The sequence below is a fragment of the Eurypyga helias genome, unplaced genomic scaffold, assembly GCF_000690775.1.
Source record: "Eurypyga helias isolate BGI_N326 unplaced genomic scaffold, ASM69077v1 scaffold13610, whole genome shotgun sequence".
NCBI lineage: Eukaryota > Metazoa > Chordata > Aves > Eurypygiformes > Eurypygidae > Eurypyga > Eurypyga helias.
The window spans coordinates 93,289-112,618 of NW_010225171.1; the positions used below are offsets into that span (position 1 = coordinate 93,289).

Consider the following 19,330-nt stretch of genomic DNA (forward strand, 5'->3'; position numbering starts at 1 on the left):
TGTGGTGCAGTGGTATGGGGCGAGGTTTATTTTATGCCAGGGCAGCTGTGGTTACCGAATCTGCAATATCTGCAGCTTGTGTGTATAATGCAGTCCAGCAGATCTCTGGCCTTGTAATTATTCTTACCCTATATTACCTTGCAACTTCTATTACCATAGCACTAAGGATCCTTGTCTTGGATGAAGACTCTGTTGTGGTATTTGCTGTGCAAATGCAGGGAAAAATACTTCGTATTCCAAAAACTTAGCAATCAAACAGAGGAAGATGGGTGGGGATTAACAGATTGAAAAGGAAAAGAAGAGCAGTGATGATTAGCATCCTGGACAGGGTTCTTGATGCATCTGTGGCCTGCACCTGATAGGTTCTGGGCTGTTTCTTCTTTTCTCACAAACGTTTTAACAGGGGGATTGAGAAAGTTGGCAGGGAGAAATAGTAATTGTAAAGGTAATAGCACGGTGATTGTAGGTGGGTCTGAAAATCCTCCCAGCTGGGATGAACAGTGAGGGAGAAGAGAGATTTGCTTGCAGATGTGACTGGTGAAAAGTTGGTCTCTTTGGCCGGTAATACATACTTACCAAGAGGTTGACTGATACACTGAATAAAAATTGGTAAAGTGCAATTGGCCCGGCTTTGAAAATGAAGACGAGCAACTGAAATTTGTCATAGGGGAGGAATGGAAACTGGAGGCAGGAGTAAAGGAAGTAGAGGGAAGCACTGCAAAGAGAGTCGTAAGTTGCCCAAACTGCCTGCCATAAAATTACTGGTTTTGACAATACAAGGGGAGACATTGAGTAATCAATACAAAAGGTGATGAAAGCCTGGACAGGTGATTTACATACCAGTTGAGAGGAGAATTTGTGTTTCAGTGTAAGCCTAGAAAGAATCTACAATATTTTAGACCTCGTCTGGTAAAAAGAACTTGAAGACTATGGTTAGATGATGCAAAACCAGCGGTGTTACCACAGGAAAGAGAAGGTAACAGAGAGAGTTGAGCATGGTAGGAAGCTGAAGAACTCTTTTCTAGTCATGTGGAGCTTAAGCCAAAGGCTGGATATATTCAGATATGTCCTTATAAGAGACAAGTCTTACTAGATCATGCATTTTTTCTTTAAAACAGATTCTGCTGTTGATGGTCTCACTTAATTTGATGTCGGATACATACTTAACACAATGAATCAGGAGGCCAGAACAAAATTGGTCAGCCCAGACTGAATGTGAAAACCTTCATAGGATATGTGTTACGATAGACAAAGTAGACAGGAAAGGCCAAAATAAAATTAGATGTTTATTCTCCAGATCATCAGCAGCTCATGGAAGAAAATTTTTCCAGGTTTTGTTTTATTTAGGCAAATGGCTGCACATTCTGATAAATGAACACACGTAACATTTTTTTCAGTAATTTGACTGTAACAGCACTGTGCTTGAATATTTAAAAGTGTGGTAGATCTAAGGCTTTGTTGTTGAACTTGAAGAAGCAATGATGGAATGTATTGAAACCAATTGTTCAGTTCAATGCTAGTGATGGACTGAGAGATGCAAGAGTAACGCAACTGTTTCCTATCATGGAAAACATTTGAAATAACTTATGAGGCATTGTGAGACTTTACATACGTATCTTTTGTATGTACAGCTAGACACATATAATTTCTCTCTCCCTTTTTTCCCCCCCTCTTGTTAATACGCATGCATATGTATATTTCTTAAGTAAATCTTGGGAAGTAGTAAAGAAAGCTCTGACAGGTTGTGATCATGTAAACAGGGGGATGGCTGACTCTAATGAAGTCTTTGTTAACTGAAGCAACCTCTTTTTCAGACCTGAGAATGGGCTTGTGTTGCCAATCATATTTCTGTCATTTCACACTATATCTGAGAAAACCTTTAGCTCTTCTGCGGACCTTTACATTTTGAGGGAGCTAGTCTGGTAATGTGGCAGTAACCTGTTCCACTGTGGCCTTAGTGTAATGATGGATACTGAAGTCAGGCATTGCCCAGGAGTCAAAATGGGATGGCTTGTATTCGACTTTGTAAAATGAAGGAAAAGGTCCAGTAAGATTTTCTTTGGGTATTTATTGATGTGGGTGGGTTTTTTGGCTTTTGTTTGTTTGTTTTTTGTGGGTTTTTTTTTGTTGTTTCTTTTTTTTTTCTTTTTAAATAGAATGAATCACAGAATGGTTTGGGTGGGAAGGGACCTTAAAGATCATCCAGTCCCAAGCCCCCTGCCATGGGCAGGGGCACCTTGCACTAGATGAGGTTGCTCAAAGCCACATCCAGCCTGGCCTTGAACACTCCCAGGGATGGGGCATCCACAGCTTCTCTGGGCAACCTGTTCCAGTGCCTCACCACCCTCTCCGGGAAGAACTTCTTCCTGATATCTAATCTAAACCTCCCCACTTTCAATTTAAACCCGTTACCCCTTGTCCTGTCACTACAGGCCCTTGTTATGTAGTAACATCATTGTAATAGTTGACTATTGCAATGATGTGTAGATGTTGCATGGATGTTTACGTAGCAAGTGGTCTCATTTCTTTCTTAAGAATTTAATTTTGGGCCCTGTGAATGAAGAGGCTTGCTTGCACCACTCTGTACCCACTTAATTTCTTGTTCCAGATTTTTTCACGTTTACGTGCTATTCCTAAGGGCCTTATTCAAAAGGTTGGATTTGCACTGTATAGATTCAGGTTCGGCATTGTCTACTCAAAGTTTTCCATGGCCATTGCCTTGGATGTGTGCTAGAGAGGGAAATTAATTTGATAAATCAGTATTTACACTTATCTCTGAAGTGGAGAGAGAAACTGCTTTCATACATGATGGAGAAAAATGATTAGACATTGACACAGTCCATAAATTCATAGATTTTAAGGATTGAGGACTATTAAATCATAGTCTCATCTACTATATAAAAGAAAGCCAGTGAATCTCACCTGATCATTTCAGCATTTAACTCAATAAGTTGTATGCATGAAAATCTCTTGTCCAGAAAAGCATCCATCATTAGTTTGAAAGTATCAAGAGATGGGGAAATAACCTCTTTCCTTAGTAATCATTCCAGTAGTGAATCAGTCAGCATTTAAAGGAGTAAGACATCCTACTTCTAATCTGAGTTTGCCTGGCTTCAAGGTTCAATCCTAAATTCTTCATATTCCCTTTCCTGGCAGACTGGAGACTGCCTTAGCAATTGGAACCTTCTCTCATGAAAATATTTCGGACCATAACGAAACTTGTAACTGAATAACTAAACCATAACCGAATTCCTTAAATCCCTAGTTGTAAAATATAGGGTTTTTTGCCCCCAGTTTGTAAATCTTTTCTCTGGCCCTTATCTTCAATTATTCAGCACCTTTTTTAAAATACAGAGAAGTAAGGTGCTTTCAATTCAGTTTGCTGATGTATTTCAGGGGAGTATGATTCACAGGTGATTCACAAAGATTATGCAAGACATCATGAGGCAGCTTCTGTGTTGCTTTTATGTTTCATGTCTGCCAAGTTATCACAGTGTGTCATACCAACTCTGGTTTACTTTTGTTGTCTAACTGTAGAAAATGTGGTAAAGAATCAAGAATAAGATCAGGTCTCCTGAGCACCTATGTTTTATGTTCTCCTCCTCCTAAATATGCAGTTCCCACAGCTGAAATCAACAGAAAAGTAAGTTACATTTACAAGTATTATAAAAATTTGTGTGGACTATAAAAGCTGGTACCATGAATGATAACCCGTCTGCCACTTCTCTCTTGTGCTGATGACAGTGACATCTTTATTGCAGCCCTTAGTGTAGACTAAAGAGGGTAAAACCCTCATCTTGTTTGTGACTTTTCCAACCACTTTCTCGTGCCACAAATCCATTCTGTAGTCAAGGGGTCTGTCAAATGTCTGCAGCTCAGGTGGGGTGATGTGTTCTTCCTGCCTATGAATAACACTGATCCCTGCTAGCTTTTTGTATTATGATTTGATGGGGATGTTAGAGTTTTAAAATGGGATGTGGCCTAGAGGGCATGTGCTTCAAAGTAGCTCACCTACTTTCTCAGTGTGGTACAGTGTGTCCCTCTGGCAGGAGAAATGTCGGAATCCAAAATTTTTTTCCACCTATCTGAAAGATTGACATCTGAGCTGCGTGCTGTGAGTTACAGGGATTTGTTATTTTCTGAAGCAGGAGCATCCTGACGCGGGTCCTCTTCAGAAACTTAGTGAGTGCTGTGTGCAAGGTGGAAGAATAGGGTGATGGGGTAGGGCACAACAGATCTCCTTTCAACTGCATCTAATATTTGTCACATTGAGAAACAGCCATATAAGGAGATGCCAGACTTGTAGCTGAACTACAGCCATGTAGTGGGATTCCTACACTCAACTGTACCAATTCCAATGGGTGTTGGAAAATGATGGTCTAACTGTTGGCAAAAAACAGGCGAGTGGATAACTGCCTTGATTGGATGGGTCATTTCACATGGGGATGTTGACCATAGAGAATAGGTTAAAAAAGTAGCGTGGGAGAAGATCAGTTCTAGCCCTCCCACTGTAGTGCGTGAGGAGTCAAGTTCTTTTTCTCTTTATTCATTTATTTTTCTCTTTGTCTCTCCACTGCTGTCAAGTCAAAAGCTCTTACTGAGAAGAGGCTGACTGATTTCAGCCAGTGCCTAGCCTCACCAGCCTGCACTTTTGGAGAATTTGATCATTCAGTTGCTCCACAGCCCCCATTTCTGAGACTCGCCTGGTATGCAAGCAGTGCAGCTAGCAAAATGATTGCATTATTGCCTCTTTGTCAGCCACACAAACAATACTTTTTCATGGATTTTAATCCATGATAGCTAAAAGAAAAAGAATTTTACTTCTACATTCATAGGTGTGTAAATGGGAGGTATCTGTCCTGGACGGCTTCCCTCTGCTTCAGCTTGCTTTCTTCAGGCACGTGCAACATCGCGTGACTGGTAAGGAAGTATGAAAAGCTCTGCCTGGGTTATCACTACCTGCCCCACGTGGACTTTACATGTCTTTAATAGGTCAGAATTTACTTAAACTCTGAAATACGGTGTTTCAGAAAGACAAGGACCATCATTCTTCTGTATTAACACTTAAACTAGCACTGAATGGTAATGAGATTTCTCAGGCCATTTCTCCTCTTGTGTTTCTTCCGGCTAGAACAACCATCTGTGTTGTTACAATACCCTGTATAGTGAAAAAAAGCTTAACTTCGGATTTCAACTTTTAAATGAAGCAAAAAGAAAACTATTGTATCCATCAGGACTTGTTTCAATTCCTTTCTGTTTATCCAGAGCTTGGCGGTGTGAATTAAAGAGGGGAGATTCTCAACGAAGGGTGGCTGATGCAGTTCAGGGTTTCTTTTTACTCCAGCTATCCCACTGCCGGTGTGTGAAGTATTTTGTGTTTTATTTCTGATTGTGGACTGCACTGAGGAAATCGAAACTGTGTTGATAGGGCTGCCAGTGCCTTCATTAACAGGTTGGGTTCTAGGAACCCATTTTGGTACTGTGTGACCTTTTATGCTAGTCAATAAAGTCTGTGGATTTGTGCTGGTATACAACTGGAATAACATAGTAATGAGTGAGGCCCCAGAAAACAGCAGCCAGCAACATATCGGTATATTTATCGCTTTTTAAAAGTTATGGCAGCTTCCATTGGCCTATGTAAAGAAGTTTCTTATTGCTTTAGTTAAACCTTGTTTAAACTATTTTAATGTATCTGTGTATGTGCATGTATTCACAGTATCAGGGATGTGGTAGCATTCAGTTTTGTTGTCCTAAATGCTGCTGTTGGTGCCTGCAGTCCACCCAGTTCCATCTTTGTCCCGTGTGTTTAGCACCCATTCCAGCTCCGTGCAGCAGTCACACATACATTATGTAAAATTAAATAATAATAATAAAACATTATTACAGCTTGGGGTGGGGGGGCTGTGAATGGGTTATTACACTTTGCCGATCACCGTAATGACACCTGTTAGAGGTGTGATACAAAAGGCAGTGACAGGCAGTGTAATTTAGTAATTGTGGCTATTGTGCTGTGTAGCTGGTCAGTTCACCGGGCAAGTACAAAGAAACCAGTGTTAAGGCTAAGCAGGGGTGGGTGAGCTTAATAGAGAGAGCTAGAGCTCTTCTGAAAGAAACTTTCGGTGGAGGGCTAACTCCCAGGGGGAAGGAGTTAGAATGGGTTGAAAAGAATGAACAAAAGTATAAAAATGGTACAGGTTTTCCTATTTTAGTTCTTAAAGTGACAGAGGGCTTCTGGTGATGAGCATGGCTCGCACCACTGGCCAGAGGAGGGCGGAGAGGGAGAGAGGGAAGCTTTTGGAATTACTGAGGGGGTGCTGGCTTATTGCAGCTGCACAGCTGAGGAAAGCCCAGGCTAGCGACTGTCTCTTTCTCCGCCTTGCTGAACATCACAGTTGGGTTTGGCAAAATTGTTTTCCTATTAACGTAGTGATAAAGGGGTTATAAGGTGAGTTTTGAGAGGTTGCACAAAACCGCTGCTGGCATGCCATAAACTTGGGCCTTAGAGAAATCTGCGCGTGCATATGGGATTTGAGCGTTCATTTGATGACAGGCCAAGGCCCGAAGAGTTAACTACGTCTTCAGTGACTTCTTGCCCAGTATATAGAAACTGTAATGTTCATGAAGTTTTTTTATATTTGAGATAATGAAACTAAGGATACCAGGATAATTTGTTACTAGTTCCTTTGTAAGTATGTGTGTTTTGTAAGCTGTTTGGAGCACAGACCTCATCTTCCATACCTTGGACACCGGGGAGTGAATACTCAATATTTCCTTAATCTCAAATATCATTGGTTTCGATCATTTTGTGAGCCAAAGAACAACACAAAGACTACACAAATTAATCTTTTCCCTGATGCAATATCCCTATAGACCCCTAATAGACTATGTAAAATGCATAGCCATTAATTAATTTTCTGGGTTTATAATTATGAGAATGCTAAAATGCTTAGAGACTTCTTACACCAGACCTGTTGTTTCTGGGTTTTTTGTTGTTTGGTTTTGTGTTGGGGTTTTTTTTTAAGTACTTTGAGATTGTCTTTATCTCTCCTCACTCCCACCCCCCCATCTAGATATTTGATTTTCCACTGAGCATATTGGTCTTTCTTCATGTGAACCTGTAATTATTGAACAAATTGTTGTCACAATGAAGAACCTCTTAGACGTTTATGAGGATGCATTAGAAAACAATAGTCTTGAAAGATAAGTAGTGGACACAGCAGTGAGACATATTAAGGTTAGATTAACTCATTTAACAGCCTTAAGAGAACAAGGAAGTAGCCTGGAGTTAACAAAGGTCTGCACAGCAGGACATTTATGCTAGCAAATACTAATTCACGTTTGCTAAACAGTATAAACAGATTTGCAGGCAACACCAGGCATCCCATTTAAAGGGATTAGGTGTGCCACTTACCTATTGTTTGGGCTGAGGAATGTAGGGTTCTCAATATGCTCCTCTGCAATTAGCCCAATTAGGCAGACACGCCCTTTGTGCAAAGCCAGTGACAGGGCACTTAATCCCTTGATTGGAAAGGTAATATTTCTTCTTTGAATTCAGGAGCTCGTTCTGTGTTGCTTGCATCTCGGCTGATTCCCCACCGAAGCGTTAAAGCGACCGCGCACCCTGCGTCAGCCAGCCGGGTGATAAAGGGTATTTGGGTTTTACGAACTATGCGAATTGGCGTGTTGACTTTGTTGCAGTCAGCTGATGGGATGCTGCAAGAGGGAGGGAATGCCAACAGGCTTTGTAATGGGAGCAAAACCAAGTGTTAATACATGGGCCACCCCGTGGGCTAATGCGAAGTGCAGGGTGATGCTTTTTTATGTTCACCGTGCACAGCCCTTACTACTAAAAAAAGTCCTCTTTTTTTCCTAGCAAGGGTTAAAAACACAGCAGAGGATTCATGTGATAGACATGCTGTTATCACTAATTTCTGTAGGAAATGATTCATGTTACACTGGAGCTGCAGAAACCCCTGCATTCCTTGTGTCCCGCCTGTCATCCAGGTGGTATATAAAGGCCGTTTCCAGGCTCCTTCAGCTGGTTGGAGGGTCAGTACAGAGTCTCAGAGCCCTGGAAGGAAGATAAAGGACCAGTCCCAAAGGCACCTTCCTAGAAAATTATTACAAAAGAAGGTTGTGTAAAAACAGGAGAAGAATGAGCTGGTATTCAGCCGAGTACTTACGTATTGTCTGCAGGCATCTGAATTAATTGCAGATTATATGCCAAAGTAAAATCAAGTTTTGTGCCAATAAAAAGGAGCTGAAGCAGTGTGTGTTATTGGGTGAGCTTCCTGCACTCTGCTGGCCTTTAGCTGGCTGGAGAGGAGACTGGTCACAGTGCTGAGGACTGCCTTCCCCAGATGGGTGCAGATAGAGCTGACAGCACGGTGTGTGCAGGCTCAGGGCATCACGGCGTGGTCTGGAGCTTCTGCAAACTCCCAGTTGGCCATTACAAGCCGGTTCAAACATAGACCCTAAGGGATCACTGCAATGGATTAGGCTGGTACAGGCTAATTCCTCAAATGCTGGTGGTAAAAGCCTCACCTAATGCATGCTGAGCTTCAAATCTGTCCATCCCCCTTTGTCATCATCAGTACCTGTTTTACTGGCGATAGCGTCGCAGAAATCCATCTCTAGCTACATAGGGATGTCTTTATTCAAAGAAGCCTCTGAGGTTTTGTAAAGGATCTTCCTGGAGATAGAAACACAGAGTTCACAGGGCACAGACGGGAAGAGGTTTGGCACTGGCCTCCATTTCTTGAGGAAAGGAAGAGAACATCCAATCTCTGAAACTGAAGTGGGTTGTTCCACTCATGCCTTTCAGGTTAAAGTATTGTGCATAAAATTATCATATAAGGTGTAAAAGAATGTTTCTTTCAAACAGCCAAGACATTGGATCAAAGGCAACACACCTTTTCCCGAGTGCAGCCTTTACTTCTGGTGAAATCACTGGGGCTCCTTGGTGGGTTGAAGGCAAGGATGTGGCTACAGCCCTGCTTGTGGCCGCATTCAACCTTCCTGGAGTCAGGCTCCGTGTTTGTGTGCAGCGTTTAAAGGGTAATAGCACTAAACACTGCCCTCACAAACCACGGTAATTACTTCTACTGCTGAAAAAACCCAGAACACGAACAAAAATATCATAGAAAAGCTATTTCTAACACTAGTGCTGCTCTTTATGGCTAAGTGGCAGCCATCGTTTTTTTCCTAAATTATGTGTTCTTTTTTCAAGCATTTAGATGATGCAAACCAGATTTTTGTGGCAGCATTATTGCTCATAGCCAGAAGAGCATTCAAGGAAACACTGTATTTCTGCTAAATTGCCATTTATTCAGAACACTTTGAGTTGTTTATCTTTTTTCATTCTCCTGACAAATCAAGTAGCCATTGAGCCTGTATTTCTGAGTAAAAGTTAAGTAATAATTTTTGTAAAAGTAATAGCTACCATCTACTTTTTGGGGGTGAGAGAATGCAAAGTTCTAGCTTTTGCTTTACTTTTAAAAACAAAACCCCCCAGGAAAATTGTTTTTTCAGCTTGACAGTAAAACGTCCTGTTTGTTTTGGATTTTTTTTTTTTATTCTTACATGTATGGTTACAGTAGAATTTTTGTTGGTGTAACTGCATTCTAGGTAGTGTTCTAGAGTTAAGGGGTTTTTATTTGTTTACATATTCTGTGAACTGGTGCTGTTTGAAAAAAAAGATTGTTTGAAAAAAAAGTATTCATTAGAGAATACTATGAACGCCTTTTATTTTTTCACATTGCTTTTTATTCACTTTGAGTGTTCCTAGTAGTAAGTGTTTAATGGAGGGAATGTTCCAGAGGAAAGAAATGGTAACAGATAATCATGCATAGGTATGTAGTTATGAATATTTCTCCCAGGCATGTGAATATGAAAGTTCTTTGGGGTTCATCCAGTCAGCAAGTAAGAACAATACGATGAGATGGAGGTGATTAATCAAGTGTTGCAGAGAGAAAAATATGAATTACAAGTAATCAGAACAGTATCTAGGACAAACAGTTCACAGGCAATCCACAGGCCACACATGTTCGCATGAACAAATTATTGAATTGTTTCAAGGTGAGGACATTTGTATACATGAAAATCTTTGTATGCAGTCGTGAATAGAAAAATGTCCTAGTACAGTTGTATAAATTGTTTAGTTTATAAATTCTATAAAATTCCTTTTTCAAAATAGATCATTTCTATTCTGTCTGTAAAGAGTAGGAAGGGCAGTTGTGAGCTTAGAACTGACTTCAGACTTTTGCATTTAAGAAAGGAAGCTGACGGTCAGCTCTACCCAATGAAGAGTATACCCCTGAAAAAATTCTGTATCGTTCACTTTTGAACATAATACTGTGGTTTATTGAAAGACACTAAAAACTAGACTGAAGGATCAAAATAAATATATTTTTCTTTTTGGTATTTTCTCATTTTTGTCATTTCTGCTGTGCATGTCCTCTTGTTCTACTGCTTTGCTTATGCATAACTGCTAGTTCCCTGCTTGCTTTAAAAAGTCTGGAGGTTTTATGGTGATATTTTTTATCCTTCTTGCTAGGCATTGTAACTTCTAGCTCAATAGTGTTTAATTTAATTACAGTGAATTAAGTTTACCTTAGGATCTTTGGAGCCCCTTAGAGGGCTGATCTGATTAATTACTGTACAAAACAGATTGCTAAAATAACTAGGTTTTATGCAGGTTCTCTTTGTTCTTTCCCTTAGCTTCTGTAATTCATAGACATTGATACAGGATGAGTGAGGTTCCTGTGGGAGACATTGGGCTCCCATGAGTGGGGACCATGAGGGTCCCCTTCCCGGGCTGTAACGTGTGCCCTCCAGTGTGATGAATTTTGTGTGTCGATCCCAGGTAGATGACCAGCAGAGGAATCGGGCTGGCCTTATGTAAATGTAATTATGAATTTAGTGGAAAATTAACTTTGTAATGCAGAGTACAGGCTGAAGTTAATTATGGTTTTAACTGTAGCAACCTTGAATAGCCAAAGCTGGGAAATATATCCTACTGACCCTCAGTGCTCCGGGTCTGTGTAGTGCCTGGGATAGCAGGGAGCAGTGGAGTAGAGTCATGCGAGCTCCTGGCATCGCTACCCTTTTCTATGGGTTCTCACAGGTTTTGTGGTTTGTGTAAGTGGCTGTGGTCCTGCTCCTGAGCCAAACCAGGCAGTCCTTAGCATAGACATGGCACCTACGTATAGACTTCCTTATATGACAAATGAAAAGTGGCTTATACCATTCTTTGGCAGATTTATCCTGCTCCTCTGTAACTTTGGCAGCCTCTCTGGTAACAAAGCCAACACGGTTTTGAGCCGGGTGATGCAACAGGGTGTAAGGGTCTCTTTGAAGGGAAGGGAAACCACCTGTGCTGGGCATGGCTTATATTTTTACTGGATGTAACTGCACAGCAGGCACCGTGTGCTCATCGGGCCTTTGTGTGTCCCTGCACAGCCGGAGGCTGTAGCTGCACTCGAGCTGCAGCGGTGGGGACAGGGGAGGTCTCAGCCCAGAGCAAGCAATTCGCCAGGCTTCATCCTTGCTCACTTCTTTCCCTCGTTCTCCAACACAGAGCATTGTGAATAAAACCAGCCCTTTTCTGAGGAAAAGCAAGCTGGCTAATGCAGGCTCGTCCGTGTCGTATGTGGGAGTGGGATTTCCACAGTCCATTCTGGTGTGGAGGGGTGAAGTCCAGTGTCAGTCTCTCCAAACAGACCGGGGATTTCCAAAGCTAAATCAGGGGCAATGTCCAGTGTTATCCTCTTCAAACAGACCATGCAGCCTCTGGTTTGTGAAGGAGGTGTTAACGGGACCCTATGAGTGTCCCAGCTCTGATTCATTTATAAGCTTTCTGTGATTTTTTAAAAAAATCTACCATTTAAGCTCTGCCATTTGTAATTTTCCTTTGACTGCTGGAGAGGCAGTAAGAAGGGAGGAGAGCTGAGATGTTACTTACTTTCCCCTTTTGGGGTATAGGCCTCATTTTGTGGAACTATTGGAAGTTCTCAGTAGTTTAGTCCTTTTTTGAAGCGCAACAGAAAGTCACTGCTGCACTGATGTCATCAAAGAAAAATGAGCCGGTATTGAGCTGAAAAGTGCATAAAAAGTTTATGGATCTTTTAAAAAAGTTTTACCATGAACTGCAGCAGTAGATTTCGACTTGAACAAAACCAAATCAAGTGTTAAACCTTTCCACATTTAGATGCTGTAATGGTAACTGAAACTTTAAAGGCAGTGTTGAGAGAGGCAAAGTGCTTAGTGAAAGACCCTGACGATGGGCACTGGTGGGGGATCCAGACCAGGAGCGGGGCTGGGCCTGACGGAAATCAGTGCTAAAACTCAGTTAAACTAGACCGGTGCCAAGAATTTATCGCACATCTGTTTTGCCTTGATTTTATATTTAATTATCACCTGCAAAAAGTCTGATTTCTAAGCATTTACTATGAAATTAATAAAAGAGTTTACAAGGCAGTGCTGTAATGCACTCCGGGGTGTGTCCTGCTGGAATGGTGCCATTTCTGAAGTTGTTGAAGTTGTTCCTCATAAAGTTAGTGCTTCGGTTTGTGGTCAGTGCAGAACAATACCCCAGGAAAAATACTGCATAGTTCTGGTAGTACTACCTGGCAGAAAGCTAGCTGTCATGCAGGGCCCCAAAATGTGTAAGGGCTGTGCACACAGCAGGCTTTATTCTGAGCCATAGGTGATGTGGCTCCAAAGTTCTGAAGACTTCCTGACAATCCCTGTTGTGCTCTGCTCATTTCTTCTCTGGGAAATTCACGCGGAAGAAATACTAGTGTGTTAAGAATATTCAGGGTAAGGTGCATCTTTATATATGCACACACGCGTGGATATTTGGTTAAAATGACGAGAAGCTAATTCTGAAAGATGAAGAAACCTAAAGGTGAGGAACATGTTCAATATTAAATAGTTAGAGTTTCTTACCTGTTGGTGTCTTTCTTCAGCAATGTAGGCAACAGGCCGTATGAGATTACGTATCTTTTTGAGTGTTGGGGTTTTGGCTGTCATTGTGTAGGACCCAAGTATATTTTAGTACACACTGAGCGCTTCCATGTAGTGGCAACCCTTGGTACAGCACTGTGCAGCCTCTGTCAAGCAGCTTTTCATTTACTACTTCTCTTCTTTGGTTGGTTGGTTTCGGTTTTTTTTGAATTTACTTCTACTTTGCATAATGCATCCAAACAAGCTTCCTCCCCACAAGTCAGGAATTTGATCCACTCAAAAATGTAAGACATACTTAAAGGGTTTGTGATGGTGTGTGGCCAGTATATTTTTTTTACTTGGCCTTTTATCCCCTTTTTTCCAAAGTTCAGGGTTAGTCCTTTTTAAAATTTCTGTTCAAAGCAAACATTATTATGGTAGTTTGAGAAAATTTAATTGAAGAGATCTCTGATACCTACAATTGCACTTACCAATAAGATAATTGCAGGATGTTGGGTGCAAAATGTATATGCTGAAGTTACTTTAAAACTTCTGTTCCTTATTATTATTTTTATTTTGTTACTCAATTAGTATAGTGCCTAAAGGCTGCAACCGTAACAAAGACTTCACTATAAGGAGTATTGTACAGGCACATGGTATGATTTAGGTTGTGAATGGATCATTGTGATCAATTCAGTTGTGGTAGCTTCATGATTCGCTTCTCAGATGAGAAACGATAACTGATTGTGTATTAATTACTACTTTGTTGCAATCAGTGCTGACCTGCAAGGTGGTTTAAACTGATGTACTTTTCTCTGTAATTACAGTGGTTTAGAAGTACATAATGGGATGAGAGTTGATTGGTTCAGCTCACACAGTGGATGAGTTTGTAGCAGTTTGATCAACTACCTGTAGCCAGTCTTGGGACTGAACCTCTAAAAATAAGGTACATGTAGTTTGAGAGAAAAGGGCATGTTATAGGTTACGTACAAATAGAGAAAAAAATTCAACATACAGTGCAATGTCCCTTTTCTCCCATGAAAAGGAGCTGTTTCTATTTCAGCCAGGGCTGAGCGTGGTTTTCTATACTTGTTGCTATAGTCATCTCCAAAAGTATGTTTGAAGTCAAGTGCTTCACTGCTGTCCATTCACAACTCACAGATACAGACAAACACCAGTTCTAATCTGTTATACCAATGAGCTCAGTGAATGCTGTCAGAGGTAACGCTCTGCTCTTCTCACCTTGTGGCCAAGAATTTTCTTAGCTTCTCCTGAAGTTCTGCCTGTCAGAATTTTAGTTTACAAAACCAGGACAAATGTATGATATGGGGTTTTTTCTTGATTATTTGTTACTTCATAGTCTGTTTATGAAAATTTAACTGTGCAAGTTTTTTCTTAAAATAACAAAGACTAATAATGATGGGCTCTATTAATATTATTTGCATAATAATTAATATTCTTTATATCCATATATTTTCTTTCTAGATACTATAACCTACACAATAGTAGATCTGTAGTGTCACTATGAAAAATAGTTACCTAAGGTCCATATCCAGTTAGTTTTATTCATCTACTTGGAAACACATTATTGTTTTTTGCTTAAAATGCCAATCTTATACTGTCCATTTTAAACAAGTATAAATATGCCATCAGTTTTGTTGTGGATGTGGGGGTCAGCAGCAGAATTCAAGATTTCATCTGTTCTGTTTTCCAGAGAGTCATCTTAAGTAAGACTTAACATGACGGAGTTTGAATTGGACTGTTTCTGGAAAAATGGTTCTTCCTTTTTTTTTTTGCTCATTACATCCATGTACTTTTTAACTGATCCTTCACTTTCTGACAAAAAGATATTCCCCTTCTTCTTTTAAAAATGTTCCAGCAATGATGTGTCTTCTATAAAACACTACTCTAAACTTGTTACCTGGTGGTTTGGAAATGGTGAAGAGGTGGGAATTCAGGGTGTTTATTCAGCGCCTAGTACAGTTGGACCCTACTCTCCCACAAAGCAAATATTAATACGCAGTTTTGCATACCATCAATCTGGTGTTTAAATGTTACATTTTTAGACTCTTAGAACCTTAGTTCTAAAGATGTACAAGTTAGAAATTAATTGAATTAGAGCTTCAGATTCTGACTTCAATTTTTTACTGTCACTAGTCTGAAAAAATTACTTCTGAACTTAACAAATCTTGTTTGAAATTAGATAATAAACTTGTATTATCCTGTGATGTAATTTGATGCAGGGTCTGGTACAATTATAGGCATATTGAAAAGTTTATATATCAAATCTTACTGCTACTGAGCATATCAGTGGCTGAAGCTTTTCTGGCACTCTAGCCACTGGTAGAAGTTTCAGTGTACTACACTGACGTATACAGATCTGTATGAGGCCTGTTGATGTGCTGAAAGATATCGTTATGATAATTAGAAAGATCATCCCTTGTGAAACCTTCCTTTAGTTTCTACATGAAGAATATACACGTCGTAATTTTTTTTTATGATAAGATTTGGGTGGAAAGTTATGATCTAGGCACACTGAGTTTTGTAATGAAAAATAAATTAAGAATTTTATTTCTTAAACTTCAGGGAAGACCAAATTGGCACTGTGAGACCATATGAAGCAATGGCCTTGTGAGGTTTTACCTGACGATATTAATTTATATATTACAGATATCTTCTTATATCCTGTGTGTTGTAACTTTATACAACATTAGTTTGGCTGCTTATAGCTTGTGTGTTGAGTTTTTCAAGCATTTAGTGTTAGTAGATTAAGATGGGGATACCTTGCTCAAGCTGTTTCCGGTCACAGATTCTTAAACGGTGAGGAAGATCATAAACCTGTGTCATGGTGTAACCCCAGTCAGCCACTAAGCACCACAGAGCCACCCAGTCACTTCCCCACCTTCCCCTGCTGTGGGATGAGGAGGAGAATCAGAGGAAAAGGCAAGAAAATTTGTGGATTGAGATAAGAACAGTTTAAAAATTGAAAATAAATAAAATAAAATAATGATACTACTAATGCTAATATGTAATTAAAATTCTACTACTAATAATATGCAATGAAAATAATAGGGAAAAAAAATCATGCAGCTAAAGCAGAACTAGGTCTCAGGAGATCTCAGTTTGGTCCTTGTTTCTGTCACATCCTTCCCATCTGGCCTTGCTTAAATCACTTAAATCTTTTACAGTTGTTTAAATATATTTACACAACTAGTTTTGTCCTTAATCTCTGTTCCATATCTCCTTAATTGTAGAAGTGGATTAATACATCACTGTCTTCCTCCTTTACCTCTCTCTATATATACTGTACTGTAAATATACTGTGAATTCTTTGCAGCAGTAGACTGTCAAAGAAGAGCACATTACAACTCTTAGCATGAAGTGGTGTAGATCTCACTTGGATGTCCCACATATTACTGTAATGTGCAATAACTGAAAAAAATAATGGACATTGGGCATTTTTCCCCCCCATACTAATTCTAAGTTTATTTTGATCACTTAAAAAAATTGTTGTAATTTCCCATAAATCACAAAAGTAACAAAATGTGAGTGAGCAAATAACGAGACGTTTCTATAAACCACAAAAGCACAGAGTGTTTTTCACTGCCCTCTGAAGTTGACTACAGGTAGAAATAAGGTAAGAGCAGGCACTGTTACTGTGTGTCCTGCTCACAGTGTCAGTGTTAAGCAGATCACCAGCTTCTTAGTTATGAGAGACCTTTTTTCCCACAGGCTAGATTGACAAGAAGTAGATTTGGTTTTTCAGCTTTCCCTCCGAGTGTGGCACGAGACCCACTTTCTGCGATCTTCTGTGACTTTTGATTGAAAAAGTCACCCAAGTTCGCAAGGGCTTAGAACATTGACAGTGTCTTTGATCTTTCTCGTGCTCTTCCTCTCAAACTTCGTAGGTAGTGTGAGTAAAGACGTGGATTGGCCAAATAGGGCATGATCACCTTGCAGAAGGATTTTGCCAAATATTAAAATATTTCAATGTTCCTCAAAGTAGATCTGTATTATGTGAGTAAGGAGGAATATCGTTTTCAGTTGGGCACTGGAAACTTGGTTACATTTTGGAATTCCCAGAGGAGAAACCCTGGCATGATGTCTAACAGATAGTGACAGAGGTGATGTCTAAATTAAACATTCATGCTCCTTCACATGGCTATTTGCTGAAATATTTATGTTGGAATATATTTCATTCTTTTTTATGATTAAAGTTTGCACAAAGTATGCATGTTTGTTTATGCCCCAGAGATTAGGGTCAGTGCTATGATCTGAAAGGCAACTGATTAGATGCTACTTTGGTTTAACAATTACGTATTTATTTATTCATGAGGTTTCAAGTAAGTTTAAAAGTACATTATTATTTTTTTACCTTCATAAACAAAATTGTGTATCTTAAAATCTCACAGGTTTCTATAAAAGGATAGCTATTAGAAGTAAAGAAAAACAATGGCTAATGAACTATAAAAAAGACAATCCTATGTCACAGCTTGTAGTCAGAAATTTTAAAAGAATATCATTTCTGTAAAGGTTAATAGTGGTAATTGGCAACCCTATTGATAGGCTTGCTTTTATCATGGTAATTTTTTAGGTTTGATTAACAGAGCATTATGATTAACACACGTGACTGGATTTTTGAAGAATTTTCCCATGTATTGAAAACTTTTCAAATAATTTGGCCACATGTGTTTCTGTCAATTGCTTCTGGCCTTTCAGGGACTTCAGATACCTTTTCTTTACCTTCAGATACCATTTCCAGTTCCGATCGATCTCTGTAGGTCCCAGTATCCTGCTTATATCTTTAGCTTGCAAATTTGACTTATATGGGATTCCTGAGATCTAATGTTCTCTGAGTAGCCACACATCCCCAAATCTTTTCACTTATTAACAAAATCTTTTTTTGGATTATCATAGTTTTTTCCCTTTTCTGAATGCTGCTTCAAATATTTTCCAGGTCTGTTGTCTCATTGCATTACCTCCCTTTCTTTGATCATGCCAGTTGCTTCCCACCTTCTAGCTCATCAGAAACAACCTTTAAAGTGTTTTCTGTGTTATCCTCAACTCCGTTTTCTCCTGTTCTTTGTTGGGAGATTGAGTGCACAGTTTGTCAGCTGATGATAATCGCTTCCCTTACCCACACGGTGGTTTTGGCTATTCCTCCACTTAAAGTGGCTCAACAAAGGTTAACGCTGCACTTGTACTGTGGGTGTGATTTCATGTTACACCGCTAAACTAACCTAATGGGGAGCTGCCACTGAAAGGCACAGACCTCATCCACACAATAGCAGGTAATTTACTTAATACACGCAGGGTAATTTGCTGAGACCCCTTGATGTACTGCTAACTTTACCTTTCGAGGTATTTACACTTACTGAATTGGACATTTACCTTGCAGCAGAAATGGGAGGGGGCACAGTGGTCAAAGGCTCTGTTCTGAAATAGCTAGGCATCAGATACAATGGAGGAGAATACAGTGAGTCGTGGGTGATCGTGGGTAATATAAAGATAGTGTTTCTGTGCTCTCTCATCACGAGCTGTTGTTAGTCCAAGCCCTGACATGAGTCAGTACAGCCCAACTGGTTTATCTAAAGTGTGGCAAACAGGAATAGAATAAACAACTGGAAAACATCCATATGGAAGAGTGCCCAGCTGTGTCCCTACTACTGCAAGCCGTTAAACCTACACAGACACAGTTTTGCCATGTCTGGCTGTCAGTGGGTTTATGGCCATTTTCGTTCAGGAGCATGATACAAGGTGTCTGTATGTGTGCCATAAGCAGTTCATAACCAGAGTTTCAGTAGGTGTTAATAAAGTTTTGCAAGATTATTTTTTTTTAATTGTTCCTGTATACTCTCAGCACATTTTTCACGTGAATTTTGCCGTCCTTCAAAGCTAACTGTTGATGAAAATGCTGATTTTCTTAAGTGGTATGTGGAATTTTCATTCTTAAGTTTATGGTGTTGTCTTTCAGTCCAAGGTGGTTGCTTTTTCCCGTTTTGACCTCTCTTTGCTGAAAATCTTGCGTTATTGCTATTTGCTAAGCAGTGCTTGTAAAATATATCCGTATCTATATATTTTAAACATAGATTTTTATCACTCTTCACAAATAGTTTGAAGAGCTGTGTCACAAATTCCAGTGTACTTATTCATTCTTGTTCTAGAGGCCAACTTAGCAAATTAATCTTTTTCTATTGTTGTTTTGTCTGACATTTTGACTGGGAGACCGTGGTAACGTTTGCATGCTCTGTTCTCAGCCTGTTTGCTGTCAGTATATCACAACACTGTCCCACAGACTTCATAGAATTCGGACATTATCCCTAATTGCCCACCTCCATCTGACACGGGGTCTTTTTTTTTGTACCCAATACCAGAGTTAAAGTCG

At 39.8% G+C, this 19,330-nt stretch overlaps 1 protein-coding gene across 1 annotated transcript in view; it reads left to right on the forward strand.

Annotated features, from left to right (window-relative positions):
- The window catches only part of VTI1A (vesicle transport through interaction with t-SNAREs 1A), a gene marked incomplete at its 5' end in the record, with an annotated part of 98,648 nt that extends 90,878 nt beyond the window's left edge, over positions 1 to 7,770 (forward strand). The window contains one exon of the mRNA XM_010148491.1: positions 7,556 to 7,770. Within this exon, the coding sequence (XP_010146793.1) occupies positions 7,556 to 7,770 (215 nt within the window). The remainder of the gene's footprint in view (positions 1 to 7,555) is intronic.
- Between the last annotated feature and the right edge of the window lie 11,560 nt (positions 7,771 to 19,330).